This window comes from Balearica regulorum, chromosome 1, assembly GCF_011004875.1.
Source record: "Balearica regulorum gibbericeps isolate bBalReg1 chromosome 1, bBalReg1.pri, whole genome shotgun sequence".
NCBI lineage: Eukaryota > Metazoa > Chordata > Aves > Gruiformes > Gruidae > Balearica > Balearica regulorum.
The window spans coordinates 84902934-84926704 of NC_046184.1; the positions used below are offsets into that span (position 1 = coordinate 84902934).

The window sequence follows — 23771 nt, forward strand, 5'->3', positions numbered from 1 at the left end:
GAAGTTAGTGGAAATGTCTCAGAAATACTGAACAGATGTGTTGGATAAAATTTTGGTCACTTTTGTGGTCGTTTTTTTAAGGACAGAAACATGTTTATTTTAGTATGCAAGATATCAGACTAATGTGGGGTTTTTTTATTTATTAATATAGTTTTGAAACTAGCCTGATCCTGTTTTGGTGATTTCTTTGAATTGTACTCTGGCCACTATATATTTTTATATCAAATGTCACTACTCATTGAATGTTAATTACATGGGACAAATGCTATCTTTGCATAAAATAAGTGGAAAAGTCATGATTTACCAGATTTCATTCAAATTTCAAAACCAACAACAACAAAATGGGCATAGTTAAGCAGGGATCTGATCAAAATACAGCTCTTAATCATACTAAAAAAATGTGTTAAGCTGAGCAACAATAAAAGTGTCAGAATTACCAGCTAAATAAGGAGGTCCAGACTGTGGTTGACACTGCATGAAAGACCACAAGATCCCATGCTACAGGTCCCTGTTGCAGAGAGGCAAATAGAGGTCCAGTTTTTACATTCATTGTATAAAGAATGGTTCTTGGCCTGTCCTGTGGTTCAAATTGCTTTAGGACTAAGCAAATGATGTATAGAAGATCATTTAGAATCACAGGGATGATGACAGTGAGGTTGAGATGCAGTCTTGCCAGCTGGTATGTATTTCTTGTTTGAATGGTATTACCCTAGCTGAAGGCAACCTAACTAATGAGAGAAACAGCCCTGAATCAGGTTTGCTGATGGGAAAAATGCTGACTTGCTACCTGACCTGTTTCCTGATGCATATCATAATTAAGGTTGCTTCTAGAGTGCCACCACACTTCTTTTCTGATCCCCTTCCCAGCCAGTGAGCTTACTCAGCTAGGATTGTGTGAGCATAAAGATAAGTTAAAGATTCAAATCTCAGTGAATGTCTGGTTTTGGTGGGGGCTTTTGTTTGCTTGCTTGGTTTTGGATTTGAGGTTGGGTTCCCTCCCCTCCCCCCCCCCCCACCATTGCACCAACTGTCTTGATTTGGACAGAGGGAAATGGTCACCCCAATATAGGATGTGATGGTGAAGGCAGTGCTAATCATAGCAGGTGAAGGTGCAGAACTAATGTAGAAGCTGGAGGACAGGCAGCATTGCTACAAGCAATATTGCCAGCTTCAGGAAAGGGATTGATCCGAAGGCTGAGAAGTAAAATTAATTGCTAGGGAAAGGAGAGGCCAAAAAGGAAAGGGCCAAACCCTCTTTTCTGACAAGCATTGAGAAAATGACTTATATTGTCAGTTGCACACATGCATACAGATGTGAGGGGAGCACTGAATGCAATAGTCAGCCCCCAAAACACATTCACTTTTCCAAAAGAATTTTTTTTTTTTTTTAAAGAGTGGAGAGAACTAACAATATTAATGTGGGGAAAGAAGAAAAAACATTAAATTCTGTGTGTTTTGGGGGAGCAGTGAAAGGAAGAATGTAGTATCTGAGTTTGTTTCGACTAGATATTGCAGCATACATTGGCTTTCTATTAGATGAAATAACAAGGAAGAAAGTGTAACTATGGCCTCCTGCCAGGGTCCCTCTTCTGCCATCTTTTCCTGTTTGCACAGAAGGAAATGCCTGAAAATTACTAGGATTTTTTTGGGTTTGGGGTTTTTTTTTGGGAGGGAGGGAATAGGTGGAGTTAAATCTGAGGATACTGAAAGGAAAGACTGTGGGGAGAACTGTTGGAAAGGAAAGAGTGACAGGGAAAGTCACTTAGGAAAGGTAAGGAGATTTTCATGTAGAAAAAAGAGTAGAGAATAAAAATGAGGAAAAAAAAGAGCAGTGTTTGAAGCAACATGGAAATGAGTGGCATAGGTGCCTCTTGCTTTACTTTAGGAGAAGCTGGGAGAAAGGAATGTGATTAGGGAGTTCACTGAAGTTGCAGTGGAGCAAAAGAAAAGTCTCATGAGGAATGCTTTGTTCTACACCTCATAGGTCAAGATTACTATGGAGGAAGAACATGGGACTCATAGGAGCTCACAGACAAGTGCCTCACGTGTGTGGGTGGATCTCTCTGAGCAACAGTAACTTTTTGCAGAAAATAATGCAGGTCCTTTGAAATAAGGCTTCATAAAGGTGAATCTTGATATTTTCAGAACAGCAGAAATTTCTCAAAGAACTGAATATTTGAGCATACAGGTCAATGTGTTTTTTTGCTATCATGCTATGTTCTCTGATAAACAAGAATATTTTTTGTTGGTTTTTTGTGGTTTTTTGGGGGGGTTTGTTTGTTTGTTTGTTTTAGTGGGTTTTTTTTGTTTGGGTTTTTTTTTTTTTTTTGTGTGCAGGGAAGGCAGTTTGTGCTTTAAGTAGCACTAAACTAAATGGTGTGTGACCTGCAGGAGCTTTAATCTGTTCCTGGAAAGTATGGGACAAATGGTAGCATAAAAGTAGATTTATTTCCTTTTTTGTTCTTTCTTTGTGGCTAGATAGGGGATGATATTCAGGAAAGTCCAACAGTATTTTTTATTATAAACTGGATGTGGCATGTTCTTCATTCTTGATTGGTTTTGTGAGTTTTTTCCACTCTCTTATTGCAAGTTTTTCTACAGCTATGTGAACAATTGATTTATTTTTATTGTAGTCTCTGGTGCCGACACCAAATCAAAATTAACATGGAGAAAAAGTATTGAGTCAACTCAAACCCATTTGTATTTCTCTAATGTACAAGGGAATCAGAGAAGAAAACACAACAGGTTTACTGAGTTTGAAACAAACTTTTCCTTTTTTTCAGGTAACATTACTAAAAGCAGTAGAACCTCAGAAGGACACTTGAACACTTTTCCTGAGATCAGTTATTGACTCTGGTGGCTTGAAGATGTTTTGGTCCCACTACCCTGGCTGATTTGGTTTGGAATTTAAACAGAGAACTCCTACTTGCCAGGAAAATTCCTATACCCCCTGGATATATTTAAGAGATATATTCACAAATATTTTCAGGATCAAAGAAATGCAGTTTATATAAATAAACCATGTGCAAAAGTAATTGAAATTAAAAAAAGAAATGCAGCCTCAGTTTTTCCTGCTTCCATACTGCTAGCTTGAACAAAAGCCTCCCTCCTTCCTGCCTTTCATTGAAAATTTTATCTTATTTTTAGTGATCAGTTTGTGAGATTAGGGACAGATTTTAGAACTGAGAGTGTAACCGTGGGATGGGGCCGTGAAACAGAAACTATAGAATCAGTTTGAGATAATTAGTGTGTAACTAAGGTAATAGGTAATGAAGCTAACTGACCATGGCAAGGTACAATGCTGCTATGTTCCATGTACAGTCCCTACCAAATGGACAATAGGTTCGGAGATACTAATCTTATGAAGTAAGTTGCTATGGACAGGTGCACCTACAACAAGGACACTGCGCATGCCTGCAAGAAGAGGGTCACCCAGTGGACACGGGTGCAAGACCACTGACGACCACCAGAGACCCCTTGAGGACCACCGACTCAAATCACTGAGCATGCGTGACGGGGAGGAAACTATGGAAATGGATTCTAAGAAATTATTATCATAGGACTGCCTTTTCTGAGAAAAATGATGAATATGTATGTTTTGATCCTACATAACCTGTGTGTTGGTGATCACCTGGCATGCACGTTGGGTGGAGCTATCCCCCGTGCATCCAGCACTGCAATAAAGAATGCCTGCCCTTTAACACTACATTGGTGTTATGAGGTTTATTCCTGGGTTTCGGTGACAAGACTGGTTTCTGCTTTGTTCCCAATGTGCCATTACATGGTAAAGCACCATTTGGTGTATGGACAAAAGATGTCTGGCTGTGTAGAATTAAAGATAAAACCTTAGTAGGTAAAGTTTGAAAGATGTTGTCTGCTTTCTTAAACCCAATTACTTTCAAAGACCTTCTAAAGAAAGTGTTAGATTTGCACTTCATTTAAGGGCATGTAGCTTTTATAACTTTTTATTCCAGAGAAGCCAACACATTTTGCCACCTGATCTCTCACTCTAGACATACTTTATGCAGTCTAAATAGCTGTTTATTTTGTATGTATTGCCATTTTAAATTTCTCAGGCTGTTTTCGGACACAATCATCTTGTATCCCACTCAGTGCAGATGGACTGTGCCTGCATACGTACTCACATCGATTTTCTACTTCTGTTCCTTTTTGCTGTTTTCTGTAAAGGTTCTGCAGACTAACAGTATGTCTTTACTTTTTGCATATGGGAATACTTAATGCTGTGTTTGTTACTGGCAAAAAGTGAAAGTGATAAATTAGAACTAAGTCTTTGGGATAAATGAGCACACTCTTGAGATTCATGGATCTGATCCTACCACTGCTGTTGATGTGGACATGAGAGTAGTCCCACATGAGGAGGATTCCATCACATGGAAGGAATTTTAGAGCTTTCGTGTGTTCCTGCAGGCTATGGATTCTTAATCTGGTCTTGTGAACAGGGAGTAGTGACACATTCTGTCTTGTATGTAGAACAGGGTACAAGCTAACCTCTGGCTGCAGATGTTAGGTCTTGGAAAACACAGTAACATTTTAGATAATGCTAAGAATTAGGAAGTTATACAAATAAATTAGGTTCTAATTCTGATCTCACGCTCTGGAGTAAATTAGAGTTATTTCATCAGGGCTGACCAATTCAGAAACCGATGCTTCAGTCTTTTTTACTGCAAACAGAATTATTTTACCCCTTCTCCCGAGCAACTTGCCATCAGTAATTTCCAATGTCTACTTACAAGTAGGGCAATTAAAATTAATTTCTAAATACACCATGTCTCTATCCAGTATTTGCACATGTACAATTTGTAAGACTCTTAAGTCACAGTTAGCAGTAGCTAGGTGAGTACAAAGTCACAAGGAGCATCTTGCTTTTGGGTATTCTTTAACTAATCAAGGTATCAATGGTCATGCTTAGCTCAGGTGACAGTACTGGGCATGTGCAACATACTAGTACTGACTAACTTAAAACTGCACAATTTTCCTTCTTGGTGTGATAGCATTCTACGATGATGGCTTCTGCAGCTAGTTAGAAGCATACAATGATAGTAGTAAAACATAAGCAGCAGGTCTCCAAAGAATCCTACAGTTAGGTGTAAACATTGAAGAATCCTACAGTTAGGTGTAAACATTGATAATTAGATATATCTGGAATTACCAAACCTTTATTAAACAGGCATTGGTCACCACTTGCTTTGGATCTACTATGTCCACCAAAGGCTCCTTCATGGCAACATCCCTAATACAGGTCATGTCAAAGCCGTACACATTCTCCCACCCTGTCAATGCAAATGGATGTGTCAAAGATTAGCAGTAATAATAAAAGTATTTTTTTGTTTCTCAAAGCATCTTTCATTTGAAAGAATTTCTACTATCCCCTAACTCAGTTCTCCTCTTTAGCTCTTTGCTCCCTGCCCCAGTTGTCTATGTCATCATCACCATTTTACAGATAATGCAGTTGTGGCAAAAGAACCCCTCAATGTACATCTTTGAACAAGTGGCCCTTGTTTTGTGGTGTCCCCAAAACTGTGTCATATGAGATTTGTCAATGATTTTCATGGCTTTAGACATTTGAGAGAGTTGCCCAAAATCATATAATATGTCAGGTTGAGACTTGTAAATAGCTGGTAAGATCATTCTATCCTTTCCTATCCATTCTGGCTAATATTTCTCTTTTTTATAGATTACTATTCAATCATCAGTTTACATGCTCTTTTAATTATTTAAGTAGTCTTAGTTTCGCAAGTGAATTACTGACAGGTAGTAGAATTACAGGTGTTTTTCAATATTTGGGGCATCCAAGTTTTAATCTGCATGTACATCATGACAAAAAAGCAAAATGTCCACTTTCTAAAAGATTTAAAAGCCATGCTGATCTTCTATATTTGAACTGTTCTTCTGATTGTTCCAATAAATGCTTCTTATCTTGCTGAGTGTTTGTTTGGGTTTTTTTCTTAAACAAATAGTACCCTAGGGAAAAGTAGATTGGCTTTGTTTTTATGATTGCTTAACAAAATCAAAACAAAAACCTCCAAAAAAAGTGAAATCTTAGTCTTATGAATCATATGAGTCAAGGTCCCTATGCAGTGCTCTATCTGAAAATCTAAACTGAATACTGTGAACTTTTTAAAAAATTTTTTTAACAGAAGCAGAGGAGTAAACTGATAAACAGCAATAGTGAGCATGTTTGAAATGTCTTGCTTTTTCAGAGCATAGCATTTGAGCTACGGGTGTTCCCAGAGGACTATGATTGAAAATATATTATGAGCAAAAAATCTGCATGTTTCTAAATTGGAACAAATCTGGACATGAACAGTTCTTTGATATGTTATCTCTTTATTGGGCTGTGAGTTTCTCAATATTTCAGGGGAGGTAGCAATCAAAACTTTTGTTTCAGGCATCATGAGCATGTGGGAACTTCAGATTATATTTATAGAAGCCATATGTTTTTACATGATTACTCAGAAAAGATTAACTACGAAACCTTGAAGGAACAATTTATTAACAGAGTTGTTGGGGCCTCTATCACTTGATGTATTTCAGTCTATGTGGGATGCCTTTGAAATACATGCCACAGTCTGTATTATATTAGACACAGACCTGTCACAGAAGTTAAAAGATAAAATTGGTTTACATTTTGCAGGAAATTAGAGTAATTGACTATAGTACTCCTCTGTGGTGTTAATAAAGTTTGAGAAATCAGAAGTCAGATATTTTTAGAAAATTCATACTGTATTATTTCTTAATCAATATGATGGTTCTTGAGTGCCCTTTGAAATGCTCAGCCCTGCATCTCATATGAAGGCAAGACTCTATCCACCTTAAGAGAGAAAAAAGAAAGACGAAAAATTTAAACATAAGGAGACACCATCAAGGATTTATAAACTGAAAAGACAGACAAGATGGTGGTGCACATACGTAGTAAGATGGAAATAACTGAAGAAGACACAGAGGTATAAAAAGTGAGAGGGGAAGGGAAATTAGAGGTGAAATCAGAAAAGAAAGTGTCTTAAAGGAAAACAACATTTTAGAAGAGAAAAATAATCCAAATAGGTTTTTTTTTTTTTTCAAATGATGAAAAAATAAACAAGTTGAAAACAGTTGTATTTGTCTGTGAGAAAAGGAAAAGCCTCAAGGCCTAGAAACGAAGGGATTCAAAAGCAAGGTGAAAGAAGGCATAAGGAATTTTTTTGGGGGGGGACAAAATGGCTTTGATTCCTTTACAGAATGGATGCCTCATACATTCTTTTGAATCTGTAAATCTTGTAAGGAATTTAGCGGTCAAGGTCATTACATAACTGAGGAGAAAAGTCTAGGCTCTGCTTGAGGAGTAGATATAATTCTCCCTAGCACCTACAGACTTCTTGTCACTGCCCCACTGCACTGGGCTTGCTTTTAACCCAAAATGGCAGTTTTTACCCATTGGCAGTTTTGTGTATTGGCACTGAATTTGACCACAGAAATACCAAACTTTCTTTTCTGAGAGGCAAGGAATTATAACGTATTAATTATAAATTTTCAGTTAGGCATTTTCATTTAAAGATTGAACCCACTAATTTTACCTAGGCTTTTGCATGTATCCTTAATTAATAAAACTGCTTAGTAATTTTGTGATTTTTTTTTCCCCTCCTTAAAGGAAAATGCCTTTAAGAGAAACTGACCAGCTCTGAAAAATAAATAAAAAACAAAAAAGAAAAAAAGAAAAGTGAAATAATGTAGAAGTTAATAATTTCATCAAAACTATTATGACCAAACAAATCCAAACTTGGGTGACCTAGGGGACAACAAGTTGAATGTGAACCAGAGGTATGACTTTGTGGTGATGAAAGTGAACCACATGCTAAGATATGAGGAGTGTCCAAGAAAACTGGGTTTGCTTAGCCCGGGACAGCAAAGGCTAATGGTGGGATTTAATTGCTATCTGCTGCTACAGAAAAAAAGAAAAAGTCAGATTTCTTTCAGGTGACAAAGGACAATGAAGGCAAGTTTCAGCAAGGAAAATTCTAATTGGATATTCAGAAACACGTTTATTCCTGAGGGTGTTTCAGCATTTCAACAAGTGCCCAGAGAAGATATGGAATCCCCACCTCTTGACCCTGCAGGGCAGGGCTCTGAGTGATCTGCTTTAACTGTGAAATCTAGCCTGCTTTGAGCAGGATGCTGGACTACATGCCCTGTAGAGGTCACTAATAACACCAGTTATTCAACGAAACTTCAAGAAAAAAAAAAAATAGAGCGGAAAGGTCAATTGTATGCATCTATGAAGCAAACCAAAAAAGTTTAGAACTTTTTTTCATATCAAAATAAAATGGAATTTTCTGATCTTTATTTTTAATTTAAAAATTCTCACATAAAGTGTTTTTATTAAAAAGTTTAAAAACTTACATTTTTTTTCTTCTGGACAAGCTTATTAGTGAGATTTTTTTTCTAGGCTTATTTCTTAACATTTGCAATTCATTGGTATCTTATTAATTTTTCTGTTCTTGTTATTTTAAAAAGAAAATCCAGCACATGAATGGCAAGAGAATATTACCAATTTTAATGGCAGTTAATGTGGGATGATGTATTTATCACAACAACAAAAAAAGTAAATCTCCCAAAATCCACGTTTTAAAATAGAGGTAAAGGTATCAATATAACTCTAAACAAGGGCTACAACAATTTATTCATGCATCTTTCCTTGGTGCACTTTAAATTACTGCAAGTTTCCTGAATTTATCACCAGACTGGAGTTTTCTCAGTGTTCATGTTTATATTGGAATTCTGGCCTGGTCAGTGTGATTTCTTGGCTTTTACAAAACTTTGCCAGTGAAAGGATTACATTAGGCTAATATAAATCAAGTATTTTAGGGAAATAACCATAGAAAAGGGTTACTTTTAGGTGTTTACTCACAGTGAATTTTGAAGTCCTTGTACTGTCTGTCTTCAATTGCTACCACGTACAAAGCAGCTCGGTCTGGAAACATTAGCCCTCCAGGTTTCTGTTGATGAATTTTGGGGAAATGGATCTCGTAATCTATTCACCTGACAAAGACATCACATTTTGAACTGCACATACAAAAAACAGACAAGCACCCCTTGCATGCCTTTATTGTTTTCCTTCAGATTGTTACATCAGCTTTAATCTCAGCAACTCTTGCAGCCTGTGGCAATGTCATCAGCGTCTACACGAATTTCACCAGCAGGTAAAGAAAAGCAAATTTCTTACACTGAGATTCCCTTTGTTAATCTCTTTGTTAAAGCCTAAGAAATGGCACTTGGAGATGTAACTGGGTCTTGTTATGGTGATAGTGGCAGAGAGAAGACTTGTAGTCAGAAAATAAATGACAATTCATCCAACAAGGAGTATGACATGCAGAGCACCTACCAGCCACTTGTCTCGTGCGAAGATGACTGTGTTTAACATTGACTCATAGAACAGACAATAACCCATCCACTCGCTGATGATGATGTCTACTTTATCCACAGGTAATTCAACTTCTTCCACTTTACCTTTAAATATTGTGATTACTGAAAAAAGAATCCAAAGAAATATGTTTCACATAATAAAACACCTGACTATGTCCCTTATTGGTGAATGTCAGGGTGACCTTTTCAATGTGATTCTCTTCTTCAATGCCTGTAGATAAGGGGTGACTCCATGTGACTCAATGGACTTTACACTATTTTAAAACTACTCGCAGTAGGTATAATAAACCCCAAAATCAAAACCCAAACCAAATAAAACCCATATGTAAAAAACAACAGAAAAACAGGCCTTACCTGTTTACCTGCATGGTCTCATTTTACATGCCATTTGGAAGATTTCTAGATCATTGACCAAGTAATGCAAAGTATCCACCTAGAATCCTTTAAATATCCCTGTAGGGTTACACATACATGATCTCATCACTGAGATATTAGAGATTTATGGAACTGTGATCTAATTCTCATCTGCTTTTCAAACACATTATGCTGGCTTCACAATGAGGAAACGTTTATTTCTTCCATGAATTCTGGGGAGCTGACTCAACTGAGAAAGTAAGATCTAGCCTGATAGTACACAAACAAGAAAGTTTGTACAAACATGGTTTTCTCATGAAAAATAATTTTGCATTCCTTTCTGCTTCATGATTGATACCGGCATTCTCACTCTGAATCTTCTATCTGGTTTAGACTTGTATAACTTTCCACATTTAGCTAAAATGACTGCTGGAAAGCATTGCTGCCAGGTATTTTGTTACCAAATTAGTTTCAAGGAAATTAGAAAGATTGCTAGAAGTTTGATGTAGTAGAATATCAGATCCTCAGAGACACTATTACAACATTGCACGTGAAATTACTGGCAATACTGTATACTACTTACAGGAGACTGGGTATACACTGCAAATCAACAAGCAATTAATAGAACTGGTTGATACTAGAACAGATATTTTGCTTAAAGGAAAATTAAATGGTGGTCCATATTTAGTTCAGTTGTTACAAATAATTTCATTTTAGGATCACTACACAATTCACTACTCATTCTTGCATTTTTAAAATATATTTCCTATTTACAAATGTATTCCAAATTCTTTAGATATAAATAATTTTCAGCTTGTGTTTGACTGCTACTTATATTTTTTTGTTGAAGTGGGTAAAGTCTCATGGTTCTGGATTCTTCCTTGACAAGGTAACTCATGCACTTGAAATTCAGGAATAAGTGAGTAGCGAATACTTTACTTTCCATCACTAATTGATAAGATTACTCTTAATAAATGGCAATTTTTAATGATGGCAATTTTTATTTATGAAAGTGTTCAACATTCAGTTTGAAGAAGATGAAGGTACTTTCATTTAGCTAGAACTAGGTTTGCTGTTTAAGAGTGGAAGTGTGGGTTGAGTGATTTTTAGAACTCAGCCCAGGGAAAATGAGGTTTCATCTTTCCAAAATACATGCAGTACTAGTATTATAGTAACCAGATGTGGTCACTTCATTTGCATAGCAAACTTTTAATCCAGACTGGCCTCCCAAGAAGTTGGGAACACTGATTCAGACTGGTAACACAAGGTATCAGCTGGTACGCACAACCTGATTGGAAAAGAGCAGCAGAGTTCTCCTTCCCATTCTTTAAACTCCTTCCTTTCACAGTTAGTTGCTCAATAGTTCATCTGTTATACTGAAGACTCTTTGTGTCTATAAGCTCCAGCCATGAGTTCTCTTTAGTTCTCTTTTCTCCCAAGAACTTTCACTGCCACAATCTTTTGGAGTGATTTTTAGCACTGTTGACAGCTGTCAGAGTGACACACCTGCAGATTTTGAAGCCCTCTATACCTAGAACAGTCACAGGGTAAGCAGCAGCAGCAGCACAAGTTCCTCCCACCTCCCTTCACTTTGACAAAATATCTTCATAAGGCACCATGTGGGAACAGATTGTGCTGTCCCTGGCTGTATTATATCTGTCCTGGAAACAGTGGGTTTTCTCTTGGTTCAGCCCTTTTTGCTGACTCTGCATTTCTCTAAACAATTAGAGGGAAAAAGAAAAATTTCCATGAGCAACAAGATACTTCGGCTCAATACCTGGTTGCGTTAAAATAAAAGTGAATATGGGTGAGTGTAAAGTGTGTAAGTGTAAATGTTAGTTCAGTTGTATAATTTGTTTATATTGGAGACTGAACTGAGTTGGACAGACTGCTGAACCTGTCCAGGCAAGTCTCCTGCCAAAGTAGAGGGGTCTCTGCTTCTTCCTGCAGTTTTTCTGAGAACTTGCTCATTGGAGAAACAGGAGGAAGAAGCAGAGATAAATACCTTCTGTAACCTCTGGAGCACACTGGATCTTTCTTATTTATTCTGACAATGGTCCCTTCACACACAATTCCTGTTGCTGGAAATCCAAACGTGAATAGATTTATGGTATGCTGTTTGTGTAGCTATTTGATGAAAGGCCATACTTGGAATATAAGGGCTCTGTACCAAAGGTGCAGGACAACCAAGCTGAGGTCAACACCTCATTGTTTTAGTGCCTCATCCCTGCTGTGGGGGGAATATTTTCTAGTCCTTTGCTTCCTTGTTTTTCTGAACCAAGCTGCATACACTGGCTGGCCTCTTATATCCCGCATCACTGCTGTTTCTTTCACACCACAGCACTTGAACACGCATGCTGTACAATAAATTCTCCTGCCAAACAGCTCTGTGTTAGTCAGAAGCTGCCAGTGACAGCAAAGAAATTAGAGCAGATCTAAACCAGAACAGAAATCTATTCCTGCGCATGTGCTAGCATAGCACCAGCACAGACACAGCTAAAAGTGGGGGCAAAGGATACAGTCTAGCCAGCTATGACCTATGCCGCTCTGCAGCAAAGGCAAGCTCTTCACAAAGGGCAATTTTAAACAAGAACTGTCTCACAGCCTCAGTTAAAAAAAGCCTGATTTTTTTTAGGTTGTTGCAAAGACATTTTGCGGGGAGTGATTTGGAGGAGGACTGAAGACATGAAATAGAGATTGTTGATTATTTTCTGTTAAGAGTTTTCAGTAGGTTGGAGGTATTAGTATTTTTTTAATCCCTGGCAATTTCAACAGTTTTCCTTTCAAGAAAAAAAAAAATTTCTATGATACTGTTATTCTGAGAATCGAACATTTTCATTTGTGTAAGTGTGTGTGTTTAGATGTGTTTTTTTTAAAAAATATTTTTTTAAAAGTTGGAAGGCAGAAGAAATTCTTAGTGAAAAATCTGTATTGATATTGAATACATGGCAGAATTAATTTGAAAAGTTCAGCTCTACTATGGGGCCTTCTGTCTGCTTTGCTAAATTAAACTGCCCACTGATGAGTCCTATTTGCTTCTGTTGTTTGTGAGCCAAGAAGTAAATGTAGACATAACTTCTCCCATGAGGAATTGTTGTAGTGCCTAGAATGAGGTGTTTAGGTTTGTATTTACATAAGTAAATTATGCAAAACTACCATTTACATATAAATCACACAACATAAATTAATCAGAAAAAGCAAAACAGTTGTCTTGTCTTTCTCCTGAAGAAATTATTTTTATATATGCCTTACTGTTGTCCAAGTGGTTGGCCTTGATAATTTTTTCTGAGTAGTCAGATATACTTGAGCATTCAATCTAGGAAAAAAAGAAAAGCAAGAGGAAGAGTAATTATGTGTTAGACATCTCAGCTATATGAATAAAACCAAAATCTGCTGAACACAGAAAAGACTCTATAGAGCAAGTAACCATTGATAAAGAGTAAATTAAACCTGTGTGGGCAGGATCATGCAGTCTGTGTTTGAGTTAAACTGACTCATATAGAAGAGATTGTTTTAAACAACTGTTGATGTGGAAAAAAAGAGGTCCTAACTACAAAATTACATAATTATTAATAATATTATTTCATTTATTCCTGCTACTTCAGAATATTGCCTCCTCCCCAAAAATATCTGCTGAAGGGAATGAATTAGCATGGTGCTATATTTCCTCACATATTTTAAAACAAAATACATTCAAACTGTGTGAATAATGTTAGAATTTGAACTATGCCAATAATTCTGTGTCAAGAAGCAATTGCTTTTCTCTGAAAAATCTATCATCTTTTGAAATGCATGCTATCAAAAAAGAACACAGACAATTTACACATAAGAAATGACTGAAATGATTGTATTTACAAAAACATCCAGATCTGCATGTCTTTTCCTATGACCAGTTCTGTGCTTTTACTAGGGAAGGAATTACAGAGTACCTTCTAGTTTTAGATTTGCCCTTAAATTTGTTAAAATCTGAGTTCTAGCATAAAAGCCCATGTTTGCAATGACCTTTGATATTTTTTAGAGAAATACTGTGTTCCATGAATCTCTCTGGGTTTTGTGCCCTTTTAGAATCAAGAGGGCCAAAGTTGCTGGTAGTCACATAATCAGTTCCTAATTTACCTCTTTCAAATTTGACATTAATTGCCAATAATACTTTGTATAATCCTTGTCTCTCTAATTCCCCTATGGGAATGTCAAATAGTATTATATTATCTCTAGTGAGGTGTTTTATATGTCCAGTGAATTCCATTTAACCTTTAAAAAGCCAAAGTGTGCTTGACCTCTGTGATGGCACTCACAGATGGCAGAACAGCAGATGGAAGGACATACAAATCCCTTATTCTTTTTATATAGCCCATGAAACAGCTAGACATAATAGCAGTCATAATATCAATCCCTGTCCCCATGGGAAGATGAACATCAATTCTACTTAGCTTGCCTGTGGATGTAAACCACTCCTTAAGATGTCTGACTCAGTGGCCTGAAAATAAACCAAAAGGAAGGAACACCAGAGTGCCAGTCCAGAGAATCAAAGAAAGAAATCCCTTGGGGAGAACTGTGTCCTTCTTCTCCATCCAGCTGCTTCTTCCCTTACTGTAAACTGTATAGACTATATGACTTGTCTATAATTACAGCCATTATAGCATACTCAGTTTTCCTGTCTGTATTCACATATGTCTGGCATTTTCAATTCCATTGCCCATTATTTCTGCTTCTTTTGGATTTTTAAATAAAGCATGGGTATATAGATGTTTGGATGTGGCTTTCCAACCTTTCTAAAAAGATGCCTTTGCATAAAAATTTCTATTATTTCATGAATGACTACAAGTTTCCAAAAGTCAGCTTCATTCTCAAAGAAGCAAAATAATAACACAACACTCAAATGTTCCGGGAAGGAAGACATATTTCAGGAAATAAATTTCCTTTAGGGTGGCTAAAGCTGTTAATCTCTAATTTGACTTGAACTCTACACTGTAGTACAATTTTATTTCAAAAAGCAACTTGTTTCTGAAAAAGAAAATACTGAATTCTGTAGGTGAAGAAATAGGAAAAAAATTCAGGGTTGTCAGGTTTTTCCCCAGTTCTCTTTCAAGTCAGTGATCTGCTCAAATCTGTCCAATTTTACAAAGCATTTGGATTTTATGAAAACTGTGTGTTCCAATAAAATACATCTGTGGCTCAGTTTACAGTCATAGAATAGTTTGGATTGGAAGGGACCTTCAAAGCGTGTTTGGTCCAACTGCCCTGCTATGGGCAGGGACATCTTTCACTAGATCAGGTTGCTCAAATCCTCATCCAACCTGACCTTGAAAACTTCTAATGACGGGGCATCCACAACTTCTCTGGTTCCAGGTTCTCACCACCCTCACTGTAAAGGATTTCTTCATTATATCTAATCTAAATCTACCCTCTTTCAGTTTAAAACTTTGCTCCTTGTCTATAGGACCTGTTAAAAAAGTCTTTCTCCACCTTTCTTATAAGCCCCTTTTAGGTACAGAAAGGCTGCAATAAGGTGTCCCCAGAGCTTTCTCTCCTGGCAGAGCTTTCTCTCCTCCAGGCTGAACAACCCCAACTCTCTCAGCCTGTCTTCATAGGAGAGGTGCTCCAGCCCTCTGATCAGCTTCGTGGCCCTCCTCTGGACTCACTCCAACAGGTCGATGTCTTTCTTGTACTGGGGAATCCAGAGCTGGACACAGTACTCCAGGTGGGGTCTCACCAGAGCAGAGTAGAGGAAGAGTATCATCTTTCTTATCCTGCTGGCCATGTTTCTTCCTTAGCTCTATATACAAATGGCTTTATGGGCTGCAAGCACACATTGCTGGCTTATGTCCAATTTTTCACCCAACAGTATCCCCAAGTCCTTATCTGCAGGGCTGCTCTCAATCCATTCATCCCCTAGCGTGTATTGATAGCGATGATTGCCCTGATTCAAGCGCAGGACCTTGCACTTGGCCTTATGAAACATCATGAGGTTCACACTTGTCCACTTCTCAAGCCTGTCAAAGTCCCTCTGGATGGCATCTTTTCCCTCAAGTATATCAACTGCACCACTCACCTTTGTGTCATCTGCAAATTTGCTGAGGGTGAACTCAATCCTACTATCTATCTTAATGAATCTATCAAGTAGTAGTGGTCCTGGTATGGACCCTTTAGTTTCTTCAGCTGTATCTAGTTCTCTGTGTGTCTATTCATCTCTTCTCAGTCTTCAATGTAATGAAATTGCAAATGACTCCTCTATTACTGGGGTCTTTTTCTGGAAGTCACCACATTCCCAGATTTCCTTTTCTCCTGGCTGTGTCCTCATCACCACCTTTTTATCCAAACCAGTTAACATCTGACATGCACTTTCATTTTATGTCTGTTAACTCCTTACCTGTCTTGTTTGTGTGAAAATACCATAGAATTCAGATAGTTCTACTGCAGTGATTGTCCTGAATTTTGTATAACTAAATGCAGCAGATGAACCAACGTTTCAAGAGTTAATTGAATGTATTGTTCTGTCCCTCACTCACCCCTCCCAAACACCAACAACCATGTGCCAATCCTATCTCTGTATGTCTTACAACAGCTCCCCAGTTAGATGAACGTCATTGCACAATCTACTGTTATCCTCCCACGATGGTTAGGGGTCAGAGCACATGAAGAAGGAGGAAAAACTGAGGGGGCTGGTTCTGTTCAGCTTGTAGAAGAGATCCCCCCAGTCCAACAGCTATCTTCACCTATGCAAAAAGGGCTTGCAGAATCAAGTCAAACTATTCTCTGAAGTGCACAGTGACAGGACAAAAGGCAGCAATCAGGAGCTTCAGCAATCCTGCTGATTGTAGCACTGGAATAGGTGCTGGGAGAGGATTTAGAATCTTCATACTTGGAGATTTTCCAAATTGGATTGGACAAGGCCTTGATCAACCTGATATAGCTTTAAACTTAAGTCTGCTTTGAGCAGGAGGTTGGAATAAATACTTCCAGAGGTCTCCTAAAGTAAATCTGTGAGTCAATGATTCTATGATTTACACCTCTTGAACACCCAGAGATGATTCTAGCAGTTGGCTGAGGTACTGGCAAGGAATAAGTTCCAACAGTGAGTAAGAGGGCATAAGAAGAACCAGACAGGGTAGTGGATGAATTTGAACCTAAAGAAGGGAAAGAGTTCAAAAGAGGAGAGTGATTTCAGGGGCACTGTAGTCAGAAAACCAACACACTGTGTTTGTCAACAGTTCCCACATCATGCTATTTGAAAAAAAAAATCACATCTTACTGTAGAGAAGAAACTGGAACATCTCAGCTGTATGTAATAACTCATGGCAAATGTTTGCTTTTTAAAAGGAACACTCACAGTTTCCGTTGGCACTCTTTGCCAATAGGAGCATAAAGTCTGAATTTGACTATAAGATTGCCACTATCAGATCTCTGAAATACCTGTCTTTCCAACACAAATACAGTGCTGCAGCTTGCTGTGTAACAGTGTTTGTGGTGATGTAGCTGATGTGACAAGAGGGCTGAAACTCTTAAGGTGGTGCAGAGGAGTTTCACACCTAAGTGAAAATTTCTCTTTCCTTGAGAGCAAAGTTTCCTGGATAGCACACGTCACAGCTTCAGTGCTGAAAAGTCCATGGGTGAGCTGATACTGTTGTGACATCAAGCTTTATAAATGCCTGATGTACAGCCTGAACTGTAAAGAAGCCTAAAGCAAAAAAAAAAACCAACCAGCAACTCAACAACAACAAACCTGTAAACCTGTTGAAAAGTATTTACTTTCCTTTCACTGGGTGAATTTTCTGCCAGTGAGCTGGCTCACTGTAGAATCAGATAAGCACCAGTGCCAGCACAAGGGAGGGTGGAAGACCATATGGCCAGGTATCTGGGACATAGGAAGGTGGGAGCACAGCATCATCATTTTGCATATGCTTTACTTTTACAGTACTGCAACGTCCTTGCGCGAGACCTGCATTCCTGAATCAGAGAAGGCTACAGGTTTATTCTCCCTGAGGCTTTGAGATAAGAAATTGTGTACTTGGTTTACAAAAAATACATTTTATCTGCCAATTCTGTATATTAAGTCTCATGCTTAAACTCCAAAAATTTTGCCAGTACCTTCTGATTTCAGCTATCTGTACTTCCATGCTCTAGTCTGATACTCAGATAAGGCACTTAGAATTAACATTGGATTTTGAAAATATAAGCCTGAGAATTGAACAGGAGTCCTTGCATTTCATGTATCATTACTAGTAATAAAGACACACAGTTTAGATACTCAGTGACATCAGTGTCTTCAAATGCACAGATGTAGCCAACGAAGTTTTAGTGAACAATTTTATCAAAGAAGTACACAGAGAAATAGAATCTAGTTCCCCTTTTCTAAGTTGTGTTGTGCCTGCAGGGCAAATGGAAATCCAAAGCAAAAAGAAATTGTATTTGTCATTTTAGAGTCAGTATAAATAACTCTGAACATACTTAGGTAGCAAATCTATGCTCTAATTTCTTCTCTGCAGAGAACTGCACATTCATGCTCCTAAAGTTCAATATATTTAAAGTAATCATTCCCTTCTGCCTCTGAAAAGCATTATTGTTGGCACAGAAAACATGCACATGCTTTCTTGCATGATTTGCTCAGTTGTAATGTACAGGGAAAAGTGTAAAGAAATTTGTTTCCAAGACTACAAAGTTGCAGAACAAGAATTTAAAAAAGCAAGATAGTTCTTTTGACCCCTCTGAGTAGGAGTGAGTCCCTTTAACATTTTTTGCAGCCAAGAAGAAACATGGCTATGTACCAGATCACCAAAGATTCCATACAAGAAAATACATTATATCTCAGTTTGGAAAAGGCAGGGTATAGAAAGCAATAGAACTCCACTGAAGTCACTGTATATCAAGACATACAAGAGCTTGGAGAGAAGAATTTCAAACCAAGACAAGTAAGAAAAGATAAATCACAAAGCCAAATTCTCATGCAAAATGCACAAACAAGCTCAAAATATGAGAGAAAGTCTTCTTACCCCATATACCTTCTTGGCTCCTGCCTTTGCAGCAAACATGGAGAGGATTCCCGTGCCACTTCCAACATCAAGGACAATCTTATCTTTAAAAACATGTTTATTGTGATACATTGAGTTTCTATAGGTTAATGTGCGCACTTCATCCTTTAACATTTCCTGTGATAAAAAAAGACATTGTGTTATTATTTGAAGTGCTGAATTAATTCCTTTATTAAAATTTAAGCATTATTAACAAACAACCCAAATAGTTTTTCAAGTACTTAGGGGTGCACATATCAAAGCAACTGTAAAATGGTAGCTACTTAGAATTGGATTATTGAGAAGCAGCATAATGTCCTTTGTACAATTTTATTTCTCTAAATATTTCTTCACTGTTACAATTGATAACCAGAATGTAATCTAACCACACCACTGCTTTGGATATAGACAGAAGCTATACATAAATCCAAGCTTTCCTTTTCTCCTAAAACATGCACAACCTAGAACCTCAGCAGAGGGACTTTCTGAGGTTCCTCTTTGAATACAAAAGAAATCATTCCATAAACAATTTAAGACAGCAAGTCTTGATAGTCTTGCCCAAAGTGATGCAAGAAGTCCATAGCAGATATTGAGATACTGTGCTGTATGGTATTCCCTTACTGCTCTTCTTTTGACTCATTTACACGACCAATTTCTAGAAGATATTAATGTATATTCTAGACTACTATCTCACTATTTTAAGTTCTAATTGTTAGGTGATGATTTTTGCTTCTTTGATAGCAGCAGAACATGCATTTCATTCCATTGACACCTTGCTTTCAGGTGTGCATATATCAGTCGAACTATACCAATAAAGAGCATTGAGGTGAAGATCCAAGACATTTTTAAGAGAAGTGTAGGCCATTCAATACACACTTTAATTTTCTCAAAATGCTTCTGTTAGGTCGAGAAGGGTGAACTTTTTGTTGTTCTACTATCATCATTTCATAGTTTAAGCAAGTAGACAAATGAGTTTTTGATTTCAGGATAAAAAGAATCAGCTCACTGCCCAGCAGTCTGAAGCACTAGTGCACTGGATTGTTACATATATCAGTTTCTCACTTACCTGACTTGGCAGGAAACTATATATTCAATAACTGTAGATGAATAAAAGGCTATTTTTATCATCATAAAGCATGGTTTGGTATCACGCAAAGAAAGAGGCAGAGGAACAGTCCAACAACACTGGAAAGGTGATGGAGCACACTGTCATAGAAACTGTTTCCAAACGTATTAAGGAAAAGAAGGTGATTGGGAGTGTTCAGCATGGATTTGGAGATGACTGACCACCTGATAGCCTTCTATGGTGAAATAACAGTCTCTATGGATGAGGGAAGAGGAGTGAATGTTTATTTATCTTGATTTTAGCAAGACTTTCAACACTGATTCCCACAACATTGTCTCTGAAAAACTGGTGAAATACGAACAGTGAAGTGTACTGAAAACTGACTGAACTGCTGCTCTCAAACTGTTGTGATTGGCAGCACAAAGTCCATCTAGAGGCCAATCACTATAGTGGTGTCCTCCCTAGGAGTCAATACTGGTGACAATACTGTTGGATACCTTCAATAACCTGGATGATGGGACAGAGTGCAGTCTCAGCAAGTTCGCAATAGATAGAAAACTGGGAGGAGTGGTTGATTCACCAGATGGTCGTGCTGCAAATCAGAGACCTCAACAAGCTGAAAACAGAACTGATCGTAATCTCAAGAAAGTCAAAGGGAAATGCAAAGTCCTGCACATAGGAAGGAATAACCTCATGCTCTAGTATTGGCTGTCTGGAAAGCAGCGTTTGCCAAAATCGACCTTAGGAACCTGGTGGATAGCAATTTGAACATGAGCCAGCAATATGCCCTTGCAGCATTCTGGGCTGCACTAAAAAAAGCTTCACCAGCAGGTCAAGGAAGGTAGTTCATCACTGGTGAGACCACATCTGGAGTCCTGTGTCCAGTTCTGGGTTTCCCAGGACAAGAGATGTTGGACTAGATCCAGTGAAGACCCATGAAGCTGATTAAGAGATTGGAGCATCTGACATGTGATAAGAGATTGAGAGAGCTAGGATTGTTCAGCCTGGAGAAAAGAAGGTTCAGGGGAGTCCTATCAATGTGTATAATTATCTGTTGAGTGGGGGAGGAAAGAAAGCAGAGACAGATTCTTCTCAGTGGTAACCAATTAAAGTACAAGAGGCAAAAATGACATAATCAGGTTTTAAATATGTACAAGGATAGAGGCTCCATAGCCTGCATTTTACCAATCTCTAGTAAAGAATATTTTTTTCCAATTAAGTTTGTTCCCATGACACCAACCAGCTCCTTCAGCCCTAGTGGAGACAGCCCATCAGGGCCCATAGACTTATGTATGTCTGATTTGTTTAAGTGATCCTTCTCTGTTGAGGGTAAGTCTTCCTCGCTCCAGGCTTCACCACTCATCTTAGGGACCTGGGATTCCTGAAGGCAAGTCTAAACAGTAAAACCAGAACCGAAGAAGCAATTTTCCATATCCTTTGTCACCTGGTACCTTGCCTCATTCAGCAATTGTCCTACCTTTTCCCTAGTTTTAATTTTGCTGTTAATATACCTAGAGAAGCCCTGCTTTGTTACCCTTCCCATCCTTTGCCAGATTCATGTCCAGATGCAATTTAGCTTTCCTAACCCTGGCCCTGAAATTACTTCTGAGTCGCTTGACCCTTCTGCCTCTTGTATGCTTCTTTTTTTGGTTTGAATTTTGTGAAGAGCTTCTTGTTCATTCATGCAGGTCTCCTGCCACTGTTGCTTGACTTTCTGCATGTTGAAATGAGCCGTTCTTGGAGGAGGTGAGCCTTAAAAATCAACCAATTTTCCTGGACTCCTCTTCTCTACAAGACCATCTCCCATGAGATTTTTTCAAGTAGATCCCTGAAAAGGATGAAGATGCTCTCCTGAAACCCAGGGTTGTCAAGACAAACAGCATGGATCCTAAGAAAGCATCTGTGCTCTCAGGATTCTAAACTTCACCATCTCATGGTCACTGCAGCCAAGCCTGTCCTGACCATCACATCCCCAGCTGGTTCATTCTTTTTAGTAAGTATCAGGACCAGCAGACACACACACCACACCACACCACACCACACCACACCACACCACACCACACCACACCACACCGCACCACCCCCCCCCCCAATTCAGGTCATCTGTGTCTAGATTATCATCAAGTGTCTGTTGCCCTTCAGCAGATGTTGGGGTGATTAAAGTCTCCCATGGACCATAAATCAGATGTACGTCTCATGCAGACATGAGCCTTCTTTCAGTTGTCTCAAGAAGACCTCATCTACTTCTGATTAGGTGATCTGTAGCAGACACCTACAACAACGTCAACCATGTTGGTCTCCCATTTAATCCTGATGCATAAGTTCTCAGCTGGAACATCATCTGTCCCATAGAGGACATGATTGCATACATTCAGCTGCTCTGTCTCCTTTCTCACCTTCCCAGTCTGTCCTTCCTAAAGAGCCTGTATCCAGCTATTGTGGCATTCCAGTCATGTGAACAATATCACAGCATCTCTTTGATCCTTGTGAGACTGTAGCCATGCAACTGTACACTGACCCCTAATTCCTCCTGTTCATTTCCCAGGCTGCATGTATTAGTGTACAAGCACTTCAGAAAGGCTTTCATGTTGATTTTCCAGAAAAGGTGCAAGATCTTCCTCCATAAGGCTGCCTCTTGGTACTTGCTTTTTTGTGTGCTTACACTTTGGGTGAGCCTCTTCCACTCTGTTCTATTTACTGACTATGAGGTCTTGTCCACACCACCCTGCATCTTTTGCTTACCAACTCAGTCTACCACTTGCCTATGTGACTGTGGGTCATCATTTCTTTCCCCTATCTTTCTTAGCTTAAAGTTCTCTTCACCAGGTTAGCCAACCTGTTGGCAAATACACTTTTGGCCTGGTTTGACAGGTGGATTCCATCTCTTTCTAGCAGACCTCAATCCTCAAAGAGGGTCCCACAGACATAAGAGCTGAAAACTTGTCATTGACACCAGCTGTGGACCTACAGGAACACTTCTTAAGTCCTTATTTGCACTGTTAGAATCAAAGCAAAGAACAACCTGGCACACCTTGCAGCTGATTATCATCCTAGTAGTCACACTTGATATACTCCAGGTCTCACTGGTGCTCATGCAGAAGAGTAGCAGTAATAATCCAAGGCTGGTCTAAAGGCCGGACAAATGCCAGCAGCCTCTCCACAGTGTCCCTGATCTAAATGCCTAGACAGCAGGTCAGGTTACCAGATGGGGGCCTCTGTCCCCCGTAGGAGAGAGCCTTCCACTACTATCACTTGCCACTACCTCCCAGTGCTTCCACGTGGCTCAGGGCCAATTGGTTCTGATGCTTCATTGGACAGAACTTCCTGCCCCTCATCTACAATGAAGGCACTGAAACTTTTCTGTAGCTAGAGATCTGCAGGTGGATCAGAAGCCTTCCTCCTGTTGCCAGAAGGCACAAGTTTCCAGTCTTCATCAGAGGAGTCACCACTTCTAAACCAGATAAATACAGGTTCTGACTGCCCCTTCTTTCAGTACAGTTGTGGATTTAGGCTCTTGTTGCTTCAGGATCTTGGCGAAGATCCAGTCAGTCTCTTCCTCATGTCCCTGATGCTGCAAAGTTTGCCAACCTCCTGTAGCAGCTCCTTTACTTGTTGACACAGATACTCTACCAGTACACATCTCCTGCAGGCAAGGAGGCAACCTCTCACTTCCCAGCCTCAGCAAGAGGTCCCAGATATTCCCTGCACTCCCTGAGACCTACAGAGCTGCATCCTTCCATCAGGAGCTCAATCTGATTCGAGATCTCTGATGTATCTTCAATATTTCTCTTAGGTCTCCTTCCCACTCAATTGTTCCTCTATATTCCTCCATTCTTGGATTGAATTTCTGAATGCAACACTGGCAAGATATAATTGGCAGATAGAAATCTTCTGTTTATGTATACACCCCACAAACAGTTACT

General features: G+C 38.8%; 1 protein-coding gene across 5 annotated transcripts in view; it reads right to left on the minus strand.

Annotated features, from left to right (window-relative positions):
- PRMT8 (protein arginine methyltransferase 8) overlaps positions 1-23771 on the minus strand; it is a 72179-nt gene that overhangs the window by 11631 nt on the left and 36777 nt on the right. For 4 of the 5 annotated variants that reach the window (XM_075762697.1, XM_075762706.1, XM_075762727.1 and 1 more), the window contains 5 exons: positions 18765-18920; positions 13027-13090; positions 9380-9522; positions 8906-8993; positions 5176-5291 (listed from right to left, as the gene is read on the minus strand). In XM_075762697.1, the coding sequence (XP_075618812.1) occupies positions 5176-5291; positions 8906-8993; positions 9380-9522; positions 13027-13090; positions 18765-18920 (567 nt within the window). The remainder of the gene's footprint in view (positions 1-5175; positions 5292-8905; positions 8994-9379; positions 9523-13026; positions 13091-18764; positions 18921-23771) is intronic. The other variant, XM_075762717.1, reaches the window with a different exon arrangement.